This window comes from Lampetra planeri, chromosome 21, assembly GCF_965212315.1.
Source record: "Lampetra planeri chromosome 21, kcLamPlan1.2.h2, whole genome shotgun sequence".
Taxonomy (NCBI): Eukaryota; Metazoa; Chordata; class Hyperoartia; order Petromyzontiformes; family Petromyzontidae; genus Lampetra; species Lampetra planeri.
Window position 1 is genome coordinate 13,547,257 of NC_136127.1, and position 18,061 is coordinate 13,565,317.

Genomic DNA, 18,061 nt, shown 5'->3' on the forward strand with positions numbered 1-18,061 from the left:
CACTGCCTGCCTGTGGCACTGCACTCACAGATTTTTTTAGTCAATTTCGATTATTGCACAAAGTGACATTTCACCAAACAATCCAAAAATCACCGCAATATTTTTTTTAATGTATGATTTCACTTGTTTTCCCGAGAAGCTTCAGTCTCAAGGACCTCTTTCAGGAGGGTCCTGCCAAGCTTTCACAGCATTGGGATGTTTGGCCAATACCAGTTTCATTATATTTTAGCTATCGAACCCAGACCCTTTTTGCTGTGAGGCACCAGTGTTACCACTGCGCCATCCTGCCGGACTAATGAGAATGAAAATTATATTCTCATTTTAGCCGTGCATCCAGGGAACTTAATGAAAGTAAAATTGTTTGTGGTGTTTTCACAGCAGAGCCACACATGGCTACCAGTGGGTACAGAGAGAAGGGGGATCGACAGCTCGTGATGGGTCTGATGACAAAAGGGCACCTTCTGGTGCAGAGCACTCTCGGGTGAGTGTCAACTGAGTGGCATGCAGTGGCACTGCTATGGGTGGGAATATAGGAGAGGCGAAGGCAATTAAGATGGAACGTGGAAAGCTGGAAGAGAATGGAGTGTCTAAAATTAACCATTGAAAAGCACATTGAACTCGGTGAGTGTTGCTCACTGTGGCAGCCCACCGCCACATTATGCAATCTGCCCAAATAACGACAAATCTGTGTCTCTGTGAAAACACAGACGCTGCCTTGCTTGGCAAGCACAACGCTTTTGCTTGAGCCCTTGAGGTCACCGTGGGTAAGGCTGAGACGGGGTAGGGCATGCCTACCTGGCAGCCATCGCGCTTTACCCTTTTGGCGACTCCTGAGATGGCTCTTGGCCGTCTGCTCCACCACTAATCGCTGCATGGCTTCCCTCACAACGAACACACACTCCTCCTACCTTCTCATGAATGAGGCAGAGCAGTGCACCTATGCTTCGAGTGGCTGCATGTGTTGCAGATAAAATAGCTGCACCTTTAGCCACAGTGTGCACAAGTCCTTTGTGATGGGAGATTGTAAAGTTTCATATTGATGAGTCACATGGAGTATATAAAGCACATGCCTTTTAGTTTCGATTAATATAAACAGCTTGCATGTACGTTGTATTATCCCTTATTCATATTTAGTTTATGTAAAAAAAAACAATTATCTTGTATATCGAAACAAAATAGGTGGTAATTATGCTATGGGCGGTTGATTGTATATGGCTCGGCATGTTTAACGTGGGATGTTGGGTTTACGATGTGACTTTTATTTTGTCCGATGTACTTTTAGCCAATGTGCCTTTTGGGGTCACCAACCCCTCAGTCTGATTTGCCATGAGGCTACCTATATTGAATTGCAGTTTGTAAGCCGCATTGATATTTATATTGAGTGCTGATGTTTTACGCAATATTTTCTCTAAATATTAACACAATGCAGTGGCTATGCATAAATCTAACCATTTTCTACAGACCGCCATCACAGGGGGAATATAACTACAATTGAACCCACAGCTTCAATCATGTCATGTATAAAAGTTTTATCCGTTTATGAGAATGTTTAGTTGAATAATCTGTGTACATGGTTCACAGTGTGGGAAGCAGGAGACGATAACATGAAGTGTATTTACACACAAGAGTATTTTTCATTTAAGGCTGTAACATATCACGCATGTCGATAACCGTTGCACATTCTAACGCATGTGTGCCGTTAAATAAAGTATACCTTGCTAAACTCATCACTTCGTGTGCTGAATTTGAATTACCCACAATCGCTTTCATTTATTGGAATGCAATTCAAATTTCCAACCCATTTTGTGGCTGTTGAGTCTGCTAATAAACTGCGCAGTTGGCACAATTGCATGGCTTTCCCACTAATCCGCTCTCCGTGCAGAGTGCACGAACTCTTGGCTCCAACACGACCGCATGCACACACTTGTCGTCTTGGCTGCTGAACGTTGCCTCCAGTATCGACGGGTTCGAGTTCTACAAACCTTTCTCAGGATGCGCATTCATTTTGGATTATCTTTGCCCTCGCGATGTGTTCGGTGCAGATTTACCAGTGGTGGCTACTGCTCCAATATGCTGTACTATTATACCATAACACAAACCTGGGACCTATATCTCACTGAAAGTTGAAACTGTTCTGGGGTTTTGCTTACAACAGTGAACCATTGTTGATGAAATTATGCACTGCCAGAAGGTCATATGGCTGATGAGATGTGTAGAAGAATTAATATATTTTTTTACATGTGGATGTTACGTATTGTCTGCTGATTTATTTTGTACAATTTTACAAGTCATCCTGTGTTTCGATGGGCACACATCACCGGATGTTGTTTTAGTTGCAAATGTAGAAATGCTGTTTTTGTAATATATTTGTATTTTTGTATTGTCTTTTTTCCAAGTTACATCACAATTGTTCCAATCGATGTAACACCGAGATGACAATTTCCACTTGGAGCTCTTGCAGAAAGGATTACATCAGTGCATGTGAGAACAGCTTTTGGAAGATGATATCACAGAACTACATCTTATATCCATTTGCCTCTCATATATAGAGGCTGCTACACCCAAACATTTGCAGATCACTCTTGCAATTGAGGCCGTGTGGCTAATGGGATATGTAAAAAGACATTTTATTTTTTATGTGGTGACATATATGTGGAGGCGTATTGTCTGCTTATTTAGAGGCACGAGAAGGATCAATGCACAGGGTGCTGTGGGTTTGTATAAAACGAGCGGCGCTGTAGTTGCGTGGTGAATGCATGCTTGCTGCTGTGTCCTTGGCCTCGGGGGTGGTCTCCTTTGCCGCCTGCGGCTCGCGTGGCCACGGGGGGCCCCATCCGCCAGTCGCAATCTGGCTCAGAGGTGCGGGGCGGCCGCAGTTCGGTGCCGCTGGATGCCCAGCGCCGGAGCCGCTTCCCAGACATGAGAGACCTCCTGCCTCGTCCTCAGAGACGCGTCTCCTCCCCCACCAGGTGAGGCCCCCGTGCAACTGCCTGCTGGATTTACCGCAGCTCTTCCAAGCCCTCTCGGCACAGCCCGGGCTGTGCCGTGTTCTGCGGACAATTAGCACACTCCAGACGCACTGCTGTGTGCACTTTACCATGGTCTTGCAAGCACGGGTATAGCCTGTGAACACCGGTGGTTTGTGAAGGTGCGGTGTAGGGTTGTTAAATGAAGATCTGCAAACTTATAAGAATCATTTACCCATTCTGAATTCACGAACCTAATTAATTTCAGGATAATTTTAGTAATAAATACACTGATTATCTCGTATTACACTTCTGCATGGTACATTTGCCTTCGTTTCTCACTTGTCAGTTAAAAAGTAAAGGTGCAGCCCTGCAATTGCTTGTTCAGGCCACTGGTGGTGAAAGGACCAAAGACAAAGACCCCACGTATAACCTTAAAAGACTGGAGGAGCAAGTGGTTGTAGCCAGCACCTATGAAGGCCAGCACAGCACACGAGGGGGTTGGTGGCCAGCACCATACCCGGCCGCCTTTGTCTTCTTAGTGGTAATGTTTACACACCACACCAGGTACTCATTTAAGGCTGAGCCGACCTAGGAGAGGCCCAGGACCAGTTCAGATAATCGTCAAGGGTGTTGACCGTGAGCAGGAATTGAATCTGGGTTGCCGGGGTAGGCATACCCACACTTTACCCTACTACACGCCACCTTTACACCACCACATTAATACTGCTAGGTGGACAGAGGCGAGAGGGATTTAATTCACTTTTATAAATCAAATTGGTAATCGACGACGTCTGGATTGCACATCCATTGTTTTGCTGCAGCTCCCTTCGTTGGTGCATGCAGCAAACTGGTAACCATTATTTGCAAAAAAAAATCATGCAGTTACCGGTAAACGGCAATAATTTTTTGACATTGCATTTGAGTATTTCACTTGGATAATCGTGGAGTTGGAGCCTCTCAGGGTGTCGATTGAAACACGCGCAGCAAACGTGTAATGACCCGTACACCTTTCAATCTCTAACTTTTGCAGCATGTATTTACACAGTGAATATGGCACCAGTCAATCGCCACCCTGGATACCCACGCACATTGGATGTTGCATCTCTAGGGATTGTCCAGGTGAAATTTTTGAATTCATGCATTTAAAAAACCCACCTGTTTGTAAGATCAACTGTGAGTGTTTGTAATTCAGGCAAACCAAGCGAGCATCACGCCCAGCAGAAGATGCCCGAGCAGAGAAAGTGACTTCACCGTCTCGAGGAGACCCAGGCAAAGCATCACGCACGCAGCCACCGCCCTCTGCATCGCTCAACTCTGAAGCTCCTTCCAGCCGCTCCCGACATGCGAAGCAGCAGCAGCAGCAGCAGCAGGCGGAGCAGCCTCCGCGCCACGCGGAGCGGCCCGCGGGAGGCGTCCCGCAGCCCGCAGGGATGGGCGTGTTGGGGTTTCCTCGACTCGCAATCCTCTCCACGGGCTCTCTACAGCGCCGTGCCACCACCTCTTCGCAGCGGGACACAGGGCGCCCTGGCCGGACGGGACCCACGGTCGGGGGCCGTTCGGTGGAACTCCAGAATTCTCCTGCGCAACTCACGCGTATTCCCCGCTTCCATTCGGCGGGTGCTGGAGGGGGGCACCACCACTACCACCAGCAGCATCAGCAGTCCCCACCGGCCACGCAGGCCACCCACGCAGGCCAGCAGCAGGACCTGGCTAGGTTTGGCTTTCAGCCCCCCAAGGCCCGTCACATGTTGAAGCCCAAGGACTTTCAATGGGGCCAGACAGCAGCGGTCTAGCAGTTAGGGTTGCCACCTGTCTGGGTTGACCAGAACAGTCTGGATATTGGCAACCATGTTTGGGTTGCAGATCTGGAGGTAGTATGTGTAACTCTGTCACAATATACTTTGCAGTTCTGATAAACTTCGGCTGATTGAAAATTACGTCCCGGTTTGGTCTAGAGTGGAAAAGGTGGTGATGTGTAGTGCACTCAAGCCAATCGCGTGAGCTCTGTTTCACCTTGGGAGCAATACAGTTTTTACATGTTTCTATTGTACGGTCGTGGGCCCTGGCAGCTGTTTGTAGGGTGCTGCTGCTGCTGTGTAATGACTTTCTAGTAGTTTGACGTAATCTTGTTTAATGGACCCCCTCCGTCAATTTTTTGGTTTTGGATTGTTGCCTCCTCTCATCACTTCCATTGCTGTGCTGCACTGGTTGCCAATGAGGTACGAAACCACGTGCGTCTCGACATGTGAGATAGTGCACACGTAAGGCCATGTCCCATCATTTGTTTTGAAAGCAACACAAACGGTGTCAGAAATTTAGCTGATCAGGTGGCAGCTCAGTAGCATAGCGAGCGGCTCGCATTCGGAAGGTCGCAAGTTAAAATCCTTGTTGGGGGCTCAAGCAGCCCATCCTCCCTCCGGGGTTGATCAAATTAGTACCACTTCATGGGAAGGTCAACAGTGGTTGTCCTATGGAGAGACTTGCACCCACCACTGGAATCTGGAATTCCCCCACTGTCTCGGTGCTGTAAACTTGAGATGAGCATCATTGCCTCGTGTCATGAGCATAAAATCACAATTGTGTTGGCTGGCAAGTGTGGGAGGGCCTGGCAAGGGTGGTTGTTAAAAGGCAGTGAAAGACGTCACCAGCTGCTTTGTAACGGGGGTGGTCAGCTCTGCCCTCATGACGCCCTTGCTCGTTCAGGATACGAGCGCTCGATGACTTCCCAGGGTCACTCTATGCTGAAATAAAAAAATAAGCATACAATCCGCCTCCACAAAAAATATATAACGTGATTATTCACTCTTGAGTATAATTATTCACATCCTATCAGCTACGTGGCCTTGTGGCCGTGTCTCATTTTAGAGAAGGTTTTTGTCTTTGTACATCTGACATCAGTATTCCATACTCAATGGTTCTTTCGGTAAAGTCACGTAGGTATAAAATAAAATAAATCACGACGTTTCGGGCGCAACACAAGCGTCCGTCATCAGGTGATGACTTTATTTGATTTTCTACCTACGTGGCTTTACCGAAAGAACCAAAGAGTATGGATTCCTGCAGTCACGAAAGCTTCAAATCAAGATGATGAGTATTGATTCAAGCAATGCTGATTGCTGATGAGACGCTGAATGTCAAAGCCGTTCCAGAGTTTGTGTTGAACCAATGCTCCATAATAAAGGTTTTTTGGGTCAGATCGCGTAAATATATAAATGTGTCGTTAAAACCCACCACCACCCGACACAGCCAACTAGTAAGGGTTGTCACGAAAAGAGAACATGCCAATTCGTCACTAGTACAGCACAGCGGTGTGTTGGAGAACCAAGCCACAACATTTACAATCTGAGTACGACGTTTCGCCAGTAATTACATAAAATAATTTCTGTATTTTATGTACCGTGCCAAATCTGACTGGGATGTGTTGTTTTTCCAAATATCTGGCTAGTTTATCAGTTACTCCCGCAAAATACAGATTTTATTTCTAGTACAAAAGATGTCATACCGAAGCTATCAACAGAAGGTGTGTACAGGATTAACTGCACATGTGGGAAATGTTGTTAGGCAAACAGGACGAATGATCAGCACGAAACTAAAAGAACATCAGAGAAATTTAAAATTCTCCCAAATACAACTGTCAGCAGTAGCAGAACACGCGTGCCAACAAAGACACTCAATTAATTTTGATAATGTTGAAGTTCTGTGCAAAACCGGCTACTACTGGCCAAGACTAATTAGATAATCTATCGAAATTGAAAGAAATAAAATTATATTTCGATTTAAAGCTTTCGTGACTGCAGGGATTCATCTTGGTTCTTTCGGTAAAGTCACGTAGAAGGGAAGTAATAAAATAATAAAAAAATAATAAAAATAATGTTTTATTATGTTTTATTTTTATTATTTTATTACTTCCCTTCTATGTGACTTTACCGAAAGAACCAAGAAAATAAAATTATTTTAACCGTTCGGATAGCTACCGCCTTAGTGCTGCGTGGAAGCGAATCATCAAATAATACATTATTTAAATGCATGCCTACAAAGGGCAGCGTACTTCAATAGGGATTACCGTTGGTACGGCTATTTTAGTACGCACAATAGACAGTAAGGACAAGACCAAAGGGCTCGCATGATGCACATGCATAATGTAAGGTTGACTCAGTAATCCCCCCCCCCCACTTTGCGCAAGAGCGCAGAAGCGTGGTCACCACATCTACGCCTCTATATGAGGTACGAAACAGGTGGACTTCACAAATCTGGCTGTCGCCTGATGAAGCTAGTTGTAATTACTGGCGAAACGTCGCACTCAGATTGTAAATGTTGTGGCTTGGCTCTCCAACACACCGGTGTGCTGTACTAGTGACGAATTGGCCACGTTCTGTTTACGTGACAACCCTTACTAGTTGGCTGTGTCGGGTGGTGACGGGTTTAACGACATATTTACGCGATCTAACCCAACAAAAACTCTAATGGATGATATTGGTCGCGAAAGCCTACGTGTTAAACTGAACCAATGCTGCTGAAATTATGTACTCCCAAAGTTATTGCTAATGGAATGTGTAAAAATACTTTTATTTGCTTGGAGGGACAGATGTGTGAGGGAGGCGAGTTTGTCTGATTATGTATCTTGTATTCTCCAAGATGCCACGGATGGGTCTGATCGTGGTATGCGGTGAGAACCGTGCATGCATCGATAGGCACATGGCAGACGATTCTTATGAACGTGTAACTGACAATATGTAGATTCATAACATTTCGTGATAACCGCGCATGCTGAGCCCCGCGGGCACAGATCCGTACAGCCACGCACAGCAGGGATCATATGAGGACCAAAGTTATATCCATAGACACGTGATCACTTGTATTCCCAATTATTACCCAGGTATGTTTTATTCAGTTGTGTGTGTAAGTTGTACGCAAGTTGTAGGCTTGTAACCTTTCAGTGAAGAACGCTTTTACAGCCGTCTAATGATGGCGTAGTTTAACATCATACCTTGGCTTCAGTTGTTAATTAGCGTGAATCGATAGGCATATGGCAGCCTATTCTCATAAACGTGTAACTGACAATATGTAGATTCATAACATTTCGTTTATACCTTTGTAACAAAAACATTAAATAAAAAGTACTTACAGTATGCAACCTCGCTTGTCAGTCTAATATCTGCTCCATAATTAGCGTGGGTGAGACCGCGCATACCAAGTCGATCCAGATCCCGTAGACCCCACTCGACCACCCCCAGGTACGAGAACTCCATAACGACCCCAAACATCCACCACTACCACCACATTCTCCATAATAATCATCACCACCTTCCATTTCCAGCAGCACAACACCCCACCATCACAACAGCCCTACCACCATCATGGTGTTAGGACTAGTTCCTTTATGGCAGCAGAGGTCTCACTCTGAGTCAGTCGAGAGGCCGCGTAAAGCTGTGTGGAGCTACATGGCCTATCGTTCCATACTAAGCTACGGGGCTTCTCGACCACAGTCATGCCCTCCCTTCTTTATGCTTGTGTAGTGAGTCCAACTGAGTCGTAGACGTTACCTTGGGAGCAACACTATTTATCCAATAAATAAACATAACACAACCTACACTTGGGTGTTGAATGCTCATCAAGCCATGCTACATCAGAACTAGACACCGGTTCGCTATCCCGGCCCGGACCACGAGCTGATGGGTCCTGGACCGCGTGGCTAGAGGCTTCTTTTACCCGACGTGGATCTTCTTCACCAGCAACACGAAGAACCCCGAGCCTCTCATGGGGCCCCGGTTATATCCCCCTGGGTTGGGGCTGGTTCCGCCCTTCGCCCCGCCCACCTTCCAGATCTCGCGAGCTCTTTCCCAAAGGCTCCCTGAGAGATCTTTTAGACCACGTGACCGCCCAGTGGCCCCCGTCCACCGGTCCCCCCCCCCTTCAATATGATCCGGTCACGTGTCGGCAGGTCAACCAGCGTATCATGCCCCAACGTAACCCTGGCTGGCTGACGCTCCCCCTCGCTCCCTCACCGGCACCGCACACTGCTCGCGGTGCCTCCGCGCTGGCCAGCGCTCACCCAAGCCCCGAAAGGGCTGGTGGTACTACGCCCAGTAAGCGGGCTGCACGTAACAGAGGCGTAGCTAGGATATTTTGCGCCCAGGGACGAACTATAAAATTGGCGCCCCCCCCCCCCCCCGTTTTATCACATTTTCCTATTACATCGAATAAGGAATAACAATTTAAATTTTAATGAAACATTGTATTTAAAGAAGCAAATTTATATAAATTATATTACATGGCTCACTCAGTCACTGTCGTAGACTCGTTGACATAGTCTACAAAAGATTAATTTTTCTTGATTTCACTGTCGCAAACTGGTCAATCACGTAATCAAAATCAGTTTTTTACAATGTTTCTCTTTCAACGCTAAGAAGAGCAAGATCGCTGAGACGATCTTGTCCCATTGAAGCACGCAAATGCGACAAAATAAGTTTCAATTTGCTGAACGACCGCTCACAGCTTGCAATTGAAACTGCTATTGCAGTGAAATTCGGAAATATGTCGTCTCCATAAAACACAATAAAACCAAGAAGATCCAAAGGAGTTTCTGGTAGAACTTCATTCAGGTTACTGAGCAGCATTTTGCAATCTCCAATTTCTGTGAAAAGTTCGTGGCCATTGATGTCGGTGTCATAGAAATTTACAAAATCTGTGCAATTTGGACGAATTGCAACGACATCTGTGTCAGATAGAAGAGTTTTGACGTCCAGCAGAAATCCAAATTTTGTGTTCAGGTCTTTTAGTCGTAAAAACCGTGTTGACATCTCCTGTTGAAGTCGATAAAATACGCTCTTCATAACGTGCACAATTTCTTCTTCTGCTGAAAGTCCTGCATCTCTTGCCAGTTCTCCTAGCATCTTCCGACGTCGCCTAATTCTTCTGTCCACATCGATCCCCCAGGCTGTGCATCTTGTTTTGGCGTTTTCTACAGCAACTTGGCTCAAATCATCATGAAGCTTGACAAATTCATGCTCCAAAGATTCAAGATCAGTTGCTGCTTCCGTGAAATTCATAGTAGGATCCTGTAAGCGCTTCTGAACACGATCAATTTTTCCAAGAATGACGTTCCAAAAATGTAGTAAAACTATCAAGTTAAAATGTAATATGCATGCCTGTAACTGTTCTGCATCACTTCTGGTTTCAGGCGTCAAAGTTATGTCCTCCGATAATTTGTCTAGCAGCCCTACTAGTTCATCCAGTTCTTCATAGATAGCTTTAACAGCTTCTGATCGTGCACTCCAGTGTGTTTCAGGCCGTCGTAGTTTCTGCCACCAAAAAACAGGCCAGTGACTAAGGCTGAAAGACTGCACCTGTCTGTTGTTTGGGACGTTCTTCCATGTAAGTTCTTAATAGGCGCGCGTACCAAAATGTAATTACATGACATGTAGGCGGGATATATCAACTTTTAGGTTGAGGTGTAGATTTGTGCAGTAGTTTCAGGCTGCCGCGCCCGCCGCAATAAGTTATAATGTAACATTGTAAGCCTCATTTTGGCGCCCCTTTACCTTGGCGCCCGGGGACATATGTACCCCCCTGCCCCCCCTAGCTACGCCTCTGGCACGTAATGCCAACACATTATCCGCCGTGGCTTCGTAAGCCCGGCACCACACAGTGACAATCACAGTCACTACACTTGTGAAACGTGGACCCCTTTAAAGGAACATCCGTGCCAATTTAAAACATTCAGCCCAGCCTGCCTACCATCTCATTCTGGGTTTATCCAGAGCTGAATGTGTGTGGAGCTCATATCCATGAAAAATATGGACACTGCCCCATCAGTGAGCTCCTCTGGCAGGTGAGGCTGCGTTGGCTGGGTCGTGTAACCTGCATGTCCAGCCACCACACGTCCAAACAGCTTTTGTTTGGCCGGATATGGGGGCTACACGGACGAGGCATATGCTAGAGAAGAGATGGACTGATGTGGTACAGGAGAATGTAGAGCTGAGAGGCCTTGCCGATTACTGGTACCAGCGGTGTCAAGATTGGCCTCTGTGGAGGAGGTTCGAGAACGAGTGCGGGGCCTGTAGCATATGTTATAAAGGGGCCCTAAAAAAACTAATATGAAAACACATGTTTAACTTGCATCGTAAAGTACTTGTATTTTTTCATTTCCTATACACCCAGATAATAGACAAACATTAAACACCCAATCGTTAATACAAGTTGAAGGCAGTATCGTACTATAGTAATAGAGAAAGCGCAGAATCACTTAACCGGAATTGATAGCTTGAAAGCATTTAGCGCGTGGCCCTTGAAAGTGCGGGGCCCGTAGCTACTTCTTTTGGTACGAGGATAATCCGGCACTGTCGAGAACGCCCCTAAGCAGTTTTAGGCAGTCGCCCTCCAACAACAAGGGGAGGGCGGAGGAGCGAAGCTCACAGCGATGAAACGGAGTGGAGTTGGTGACTTCAACACTTCACGTAGCATCAAAGTGCACCTCGCCCGGCACAAATGCCCCACCACTTCTTGGCTGTGAGAGTGGAGCTGCGTGTGTGTGTGTGGAGCCGCGTGTGGAGCTGTCAGTGGAGCTATCTGTGTGTGTCAGTGTGTGTATATGCGGAGCTGTGTACGTGTGCCCGCGTGCGTGTGGTGGCCTCACGCGGCGGGTGGTGGTGGTGATGCCACAGGTCTTGTGCAATCGTCACCATCCACTTCCTCCAGCCCCGCCTCCCCTCCCATCGCTTCGCTCTGGGGAAGAGCGAATTCGCCTCTGAGTTTTCGTCAAAGGAGCTGGGAGAGGTTTGGGAGAGTTGGGCTGTCTCGCCTGGAGGCCCCGTCAGCTCCACGCTGCAAGCTGCGCCATCTGCTAGGACCCCCCCTCCCAGCTCCCTGTAACTGGGACCCCCCCTGCCAGCTCCCTGTTACTGGGACCCACCCTGCCAGCTCCCTGTAACTGGGACTGTCTCGGCCCCCCGCGCCAGACACAGGGGGGGGGGGGGGGGCTGCGCTTTCCGCGCGCTCTGCGCCGAGGGCTTCTGTCCAGGGACCTTTGGGGACCGTTCCCGACGTCTTCTGCGTGGCCCGACAAGTCCGTGCCGCGTTGGCGGGGGCGCTGGGGATGGCCGCGAGGCTTCGGAGGCTTCTGGCGACCGCGATGGTGGCGGTCGCTTTTTCTGCTGTCGTGGCCACGGAGGATGAAGGTGAGAACAGGGGCTCGGTGGCAGTGGGGGGGGGGGGGCACGAGGCGGTGTCCTCCAGCCCAGCCGTGGCTGTCACGGAGCCACCGACTCTGCCCCCACTTGCAGCGCCCCCCACCTGCCCCCCACCTGCAGCGCCCACCTCGTGCCACGGAGCTCTTCACGCGGCCGTGTTGTTGGTACCACCCGCAGCCGGGAGCGGTGGCGCACAGCGCTATGAACCCGATGAGCCGAGTTAGATTTCGACTCACAACTAAACGAGTAGCTGGTGCGGTGTGTAAACATCGCCACTGGGGAGACAAAGGCGGCCAGGCGTGGTGCTGGCCACCCACCCCCTCGTGACTGCCCTAACAGGCTGTGAAGGCTTTAAGGGGGGGGGGGGGGCGGTATTTGTCCATTCTGAATGTCTCGTGCCCATGTGGTGTGCAAGACGAGCGCTGTTTGGGTCCATCCAGAATTAGCGGTGTCCATCCACAATGTAGTGCAGTAGATGTAGTCCTAGAACTCTGGATTGGATGCGTTCTAGCCACGTCACATACCAATTGGTACGTGCGCGTTATGTGGACATACATCCAGAGACTTGTATTGTATCTGAATTGCTGTGATGTGGAGATGGCTGAGGCTTGATGTGCCGCCCGCAGCTTGTGGGGGCAAGCTGTCAGCCGCCACCCCGGGGTACATCATGTCCCCCGGATACCCCAGGGACTACCCGCCACACTTGGTGTGCCGCTGGGAGCTGCAGGCCCCGGAGCGCGGCCAGCGCATTTCAGTCACCTTCAACCCGCACTTTGATGTGGAGAAGACTTCGGAATGTCGGTAGGTGTCCATCATGACAACTTGCCGCGCCTGTGAACTAAGGTGAAGCCGAGTGGTTGACAATGGAGGCTGAACTGAGTGCAAAGAGTTTTTAGAAGAGGGCGCTGCAAGGGGATGTTTGACCAATTCTTTATTTCGATGTGCACGTGCGGCATATGCTTTGCTTACCTTAACAGAAACGAACATGAGCAGACACCTCGCCTCGCCTCGCCATATTTGTATTATTTGTATACATCCTGTCAGCCACACGGACTATTGGGACTTGGATTCACCACGCCCGGCAGTAAACGACTCAAATAATAAAGCAGCAATGCAGCGTGAAGAACGCCTTAGACCTGCAACACATTTGTATTTCACTTTAGCCGCGATCAGCAGGCACACTCCGTTACGCTTCCGCACACGGGTCACATGACAGATGTGACGTCACAGCTCACTTGCCGTGCAAAATATAAGCATTATTGCGCCCCCCCCCCCCCCCCCAAAATACTAAAGTGTATTTTTCTAATTTTTGCATGGTGTACAGTCTGGAAAGTACCCACATGGCAAATTTCAAGTTTGTTGCATGTCGGGAAGTACGCTAAACATTTTGAACAGACACAAATTATCACAAATTTCCCTTTTTTATATATATATAGAAGACAAGCAAACTCGACTGGTTTTGACATTGTCTCATCAGCAATTCAGGCTTTCTTGAACCAAGTCTGGTGAACTGCCAGATGTGTATGGGCAATGACTCTTTCCTTGTTAGAGACGGATCCTAGTACGCAGAGGTGTGGACTCGAGTCATGTGACTTGGACTCGAGTCAGACTCGAGTCATGAATTTGATGACTTGCGACTCGACTTGGACTTGCATAACAATGACTTTGTCCCACCTCTGCTAGTACGACACAAATCTATGCCAAGCACAACACAATCATAGAATCATTCACGCCTTCGGGGAGGGTATGAGCTGACAATCGTTTTCCTTCGTCTCTTGCGTTCTGCACAACGAGACGCGTGTGGATCAGTTTACGTTGGCTTCCGGTTGGCGATGGAATTGGTGGTGCACGCTTTGCCGCATGCTGCCCCCCATCTCATTGCGAGTACGGAAATTACTGTCGCACTCCGAGCTGGAGGTGTTTTGTGCGTCGGTGAAACCGCCAGCCACTGGGCGTTCAGTGTGTAGACGAGTGTTCAGTGTCTAGACGTGTGTTCAGTGTCTAGACGTGTGTTCAGTGTCTAGACGAGTGTTCAGTGTCTAGACGTGTGTTCAGTGTCTAGACGAGTGTTCAGTGTCTAGACGTGTGTTCAGTGTCTAGACGAGTGTTCAGTGTCTAGACGTGTGTTCAGTGTCTAGACGAGTGTTCAGTGTCTAGACGTGTGTTCAGTGTCTAGACGAGTGTTCAGTGTCTAGACGAGTGTTCAGTGTCTAGACGAGTGTTCAGTGTCTAGACGTGTGTTCAGTGTCTAGACGTGTGTTCAGTGTCTAGACGAGTGTTCAGTGTCTAGACGTGTGTTCAGTGTCTAGACGAGTGTTCAGTGTCTAGGCGAGTGTTCAGTGTCTAGACGTGTGTTCAGTGTCTAGACGAGTGTTCAGTGTCTAGACGAGTGTTCAGTGTCTAGACGAGTGTTCAGTGTCTAGACGTGTGTTCAGTGTCTAGACGAGTGTTCAGTGTCTAGACGTGTGTTCAGTGTCTAGACGTGTGTTCAGTGTCTAGACGAGTGTTCAGTGTCTAGACGTGTGTTCAGTGTTTAGACGAGTGTTCAGTGTCTAGACGTGTGTTCAGTGTCTAGACGAGTATTCAGTGTCTAGACGAGTGTTCAGTGTCTAGTCGAGTGTTCAGTATCTAGACGTGTGTTCAGTGTCTAGGCGAGTGTTCAGTGTCTAGACGAGTGTTCAGTGTCTAGACGTGTGTTCAGTGTCTAGACGAGTGTTCAGTGTCTAGACGTGTGTTCAGTGTCTAGACGAGTGTTCAGTGTCTAGACGTGTGTTCAGTGTCTAGACGTGTGTTCAGTGTCTAGACGAGTGTTCAGTGTCTAGACGTGTGTTCAGTGTCTAGACGAGTGTTCAATGTCTGACGTGTGTTCAGTGTCTAGACGAGTGTTCAATGTCTAGACGTGTGTTCAGTGTCTAGACGTGTGTTCAGTGTCTAGACGTGTGTTCAGTGTCTAGACGTGTGTTCAGTGTCTAGACGAGTGTTCAGTGTCTAGACGTGTGTTCAGTGTCTAGACGTGTGTTCAGTGTGTCTAGACGTGTGTTCGGTGTCTAGACGTGTGTTCGGTGTCTAGACGTGTGTTCAGTGTGTCTAGACGTGGGACCGCTGCGTTTAAATGCCCCGGTCGCTGTACTTCACTCGACCGCTACTGTTTTACTTCAATGGAAACTCTGTGAACCAGTCCCAAAACCATTACAGTGTCACTGTCCCTGGAGTAAAAACCCAAACATCCCTGTCAACTCCTTATCCACCTTATTACAAACCAATGCATACCTCATTGGTCACCACATGCCCTTATAAATATCAACGTTCATCCTACAAAGTCCCAACGCAAGGGAGAAACACAAACAAATAGGCAAAAAAATGTTGCCCGTATTGAACCGTTTGTTCGTATGGACCTAAACACTACATTTCCCCGTACAAGAATAGGGTAAACCGTATGACTTGACAGATATGCAAACAGGCAAAACTCTCACTCAGACACGGATGGAGCTGCTTCAGTGTGGAACGATCTATGGACACTCAAACACTTAGAGCTGGAGAAGCACGTTCTGTACAAACCGGTGTTGCAAACCATTTAATTACACTGTGTAACGAACAAAACATTTTTGTTCCTGGGTAATAAGTGTTATTACCTAATTGATTATTCCTAAAAAGTATAGAAAATTGATATTATTCCCCACAAACGTTGCTTTTGTGTCCTTGTCACAGGAACAAATATTGTGTTACATAGTGTTATTCATGATTATTTACATGTTTGACGGGACGTGATATTGAATGTGTAAATACTTGCTACAAAAGTAATAGATTTAAAATGTTTGTGTACACGTCATTCCACATATGCTGTGCGTGTTTCAATCGACACCCTGGACACCCTTGTAAATGAGAGGTTCCATCTCCAGGATTATTCAGGTGAAATACTCAAAGACGATGTGAGAAAATGATTGCCGTTGATGTTACTGCGAGCATCTGCAGGATAAACTGCTGCCGACACTGCTGATTAACTCAATTTTTTACGTCGATCCACGCCGAACTGGCACTCGGCCTACCCGTGTTTGAGTTGTCTGCGTGAACTGAAATCCCAGCTCCATGGCCTTTCCATCCACAAAGCCCTGGCATCGCACGTTGTCCTCTAGGTTTGACTACGTGGAGGTCCGGGACGGGCGAGACCCCAACGCAGAAGTTCTGGGCAAGTTCTGCGGGAACATCCCCCCCTCGGCGCTCGCCTCCTCGGGCCCGGTGCTCTACATCCACTTCCAGTCGGATTATTCCACCCAGGGCGCTGGCTTCTCACTGAGATTCGAGATACAGGCGACAGGTGGGGCATGACACAAGCCCTCATGCCCACACGCAGACACCACGGACAGTTTTAATACCTGCTCGATTTGGGAATTTCTTCCTATCGTCTCTTTTCCCAAAAGCTCTTCTAATAAACTTTGCACAGTTCAAGAAATGTCTTTTAAATCTTGATCCATAATTAATTCATGGGTTAGGTGACATTGATCTGACTAAATTTGTATTGTTAAGACCCTCCATCACCTGGCACAGCCAAAAAAATCTAATTGACAGGTATACCAACATTTATTGCGCGAATTGTTGTTTCAGCTCACTGGTAACTTCGACAGTGCTGTTTGCTGCTGGCCACTTGGCATTGGGAATTTGCTCAGCAACTGTGTTAAAAAAAACGTCACATCCGTTTGCCCGTTGTCTTTCCTTTTTCGCAGATGAATGCTCGCACACGTTCACAGCTCCTAATGGCTCGTTGCAGTCTCCGGGCTTCCCTGAGCCCTACAAGCACAATCTGGAGTGCACCTACATCATCAAGGCCTCCGTGCCTCGCTCTGAGATCGTTCTGAAGTTCCACACATTCCTGCTGGAGGGAGACCAGCCTGGCACGGCTGGGATACCAGTGGATGCCACGGAGTGTCGCTACGATCGCCTGGAGATCTGGGATGGGCCCCCACGTGGTGGGTGTCTGTCTGCGTGCATGTCTTTGTTTTTGGTGCTTGCTAACTGCACGTGCCCCAACAAGTCTGTCAAAGCTACAGATGGAACTTTGTCTATGTGTGTGGGGAGCGGTGGCATAGCATTTGTCTCAGATGAGATTCTCTCTGTGGGGAAGTCTACAGTGGTTCTATGGATGGACTTGTCCCAGCCATATGAATGCGGAATGTCTGCCAATGGCTCAGGGCAGTACACAGGAGATGAGCACTGCCTTAATACTTATTTACCCAAAATAATTTTGACTCCTGTTCTCATGTTGAACAGTGCCAACTCACTCTTCACTTGAGTGAATGCTTGTCATGTGCAGTACTGGCTGAGGGTGGGTGACCTCCTCGTGTGCGTGGCTGTGTGTAGGGGGCCCCCTGCTGGGCCGGTTCTGTGGAGCAATGTCTCCTGGCGAAGTGCGGGCCTTCTCGGGAATCCTGTCTCTCTCCTTCTACACCGACGGAGGGATCGCACTTGACGGGTTTTGGGCGACATACCGGGTCATCCCGCGGCGTATCATCGAGTGTGAGTGTCACAAGTGTGGAGCAGTATGTTGCGTTTCAATGCTCGTTCGTTTCAGCTTTATTATTGACTGTTGCTGCCATTGGAACAATACAATTCTCAAATTATCTTTAGCATCGTTGTGGATAATATAAGTAGCAATATAAATATGCAGACAATATTCTCCCTTTACACATCTGTTCCTCCACATTAATATTAAAGTATTTTTACACAGCCTTCTGGGAGTGCATAACCTCATCGTTCTTTCAAGCAAGCTGAATTTGCTGGTGACCCTCAACTGCTTTGTAATAATTTGCACAGTCCATGCTGATGATATCAACAACATCAGAAAATGTCACCGAGCTTGCACTTCTCATCCAGAATTGCTCTGTGTTGGTATACATCTCCTGGCTATGA

The 18,061-nt window shown here is 47.8% G+C and overlaps 2 protein-coding genes across 5 annotated transcripts in view; both read left to right on the forward strand.

Moving 5' to 3' along the window:
• LOC144724755 (partitioning defective 3 homolog) overlaps positions 1-8,103 on the forward strand; it is a 78,850-nt gene extending 70,747 nt beyond the window's left edge. For 2 of the 3 annotated variants that reach the window (XM_078604142.1, XM_078604143.1), the window contains one exon: positions 379-1,727. In XM_078604142.1, the coding sequence (XP_078460268.1) occupies positions 379-496 (118 nt within the window). In that variant the 3' untranslated portion in view covers positions 497-1,727. Of the gene's footprint in view, positions 1-378; positions 1,728-2,841; positions 2,970-4,161 lie in introns of those variants that run through there. The other variant, XM_078604144.1, reaches the window with a different exon arrangement.
• Positions 8,104-11,673: 3,570 nt separating this feature from the next.
• Positions 11,674-18,061, forward strand: part of LOC144724757 (neuropilin-2-like) — a 28,309-nt gene continuing 21,921 nt past the window's right edge. For both annotated transcript variants that reach the window (XM_078604145.1, XM_078604146.1), the window contains exons 1-5: positions 11,674-12,145; positions 12,784-12,958; positions 16,291-16,472; positions 16,879-17,121; positions 17,513-17,668. In XM_078604145.1, the coding sequence (XP_078460271.1) occupies positions 12,064-12,145; positions 12,784-12,958; positions 16,291-16,472; positions 16,879-17,121; positions 17,513-17,668 (838 nt within the window). In that variant the 5' untranslated portion in view covers positions 11,674-12,063. The remainder of the gene's footprint in view (positions 12,146-12,783; positions 12,959-16,290; positions 16,473-16,878; positions 17,122-17,512; positions 17,669-18,061) is intronic.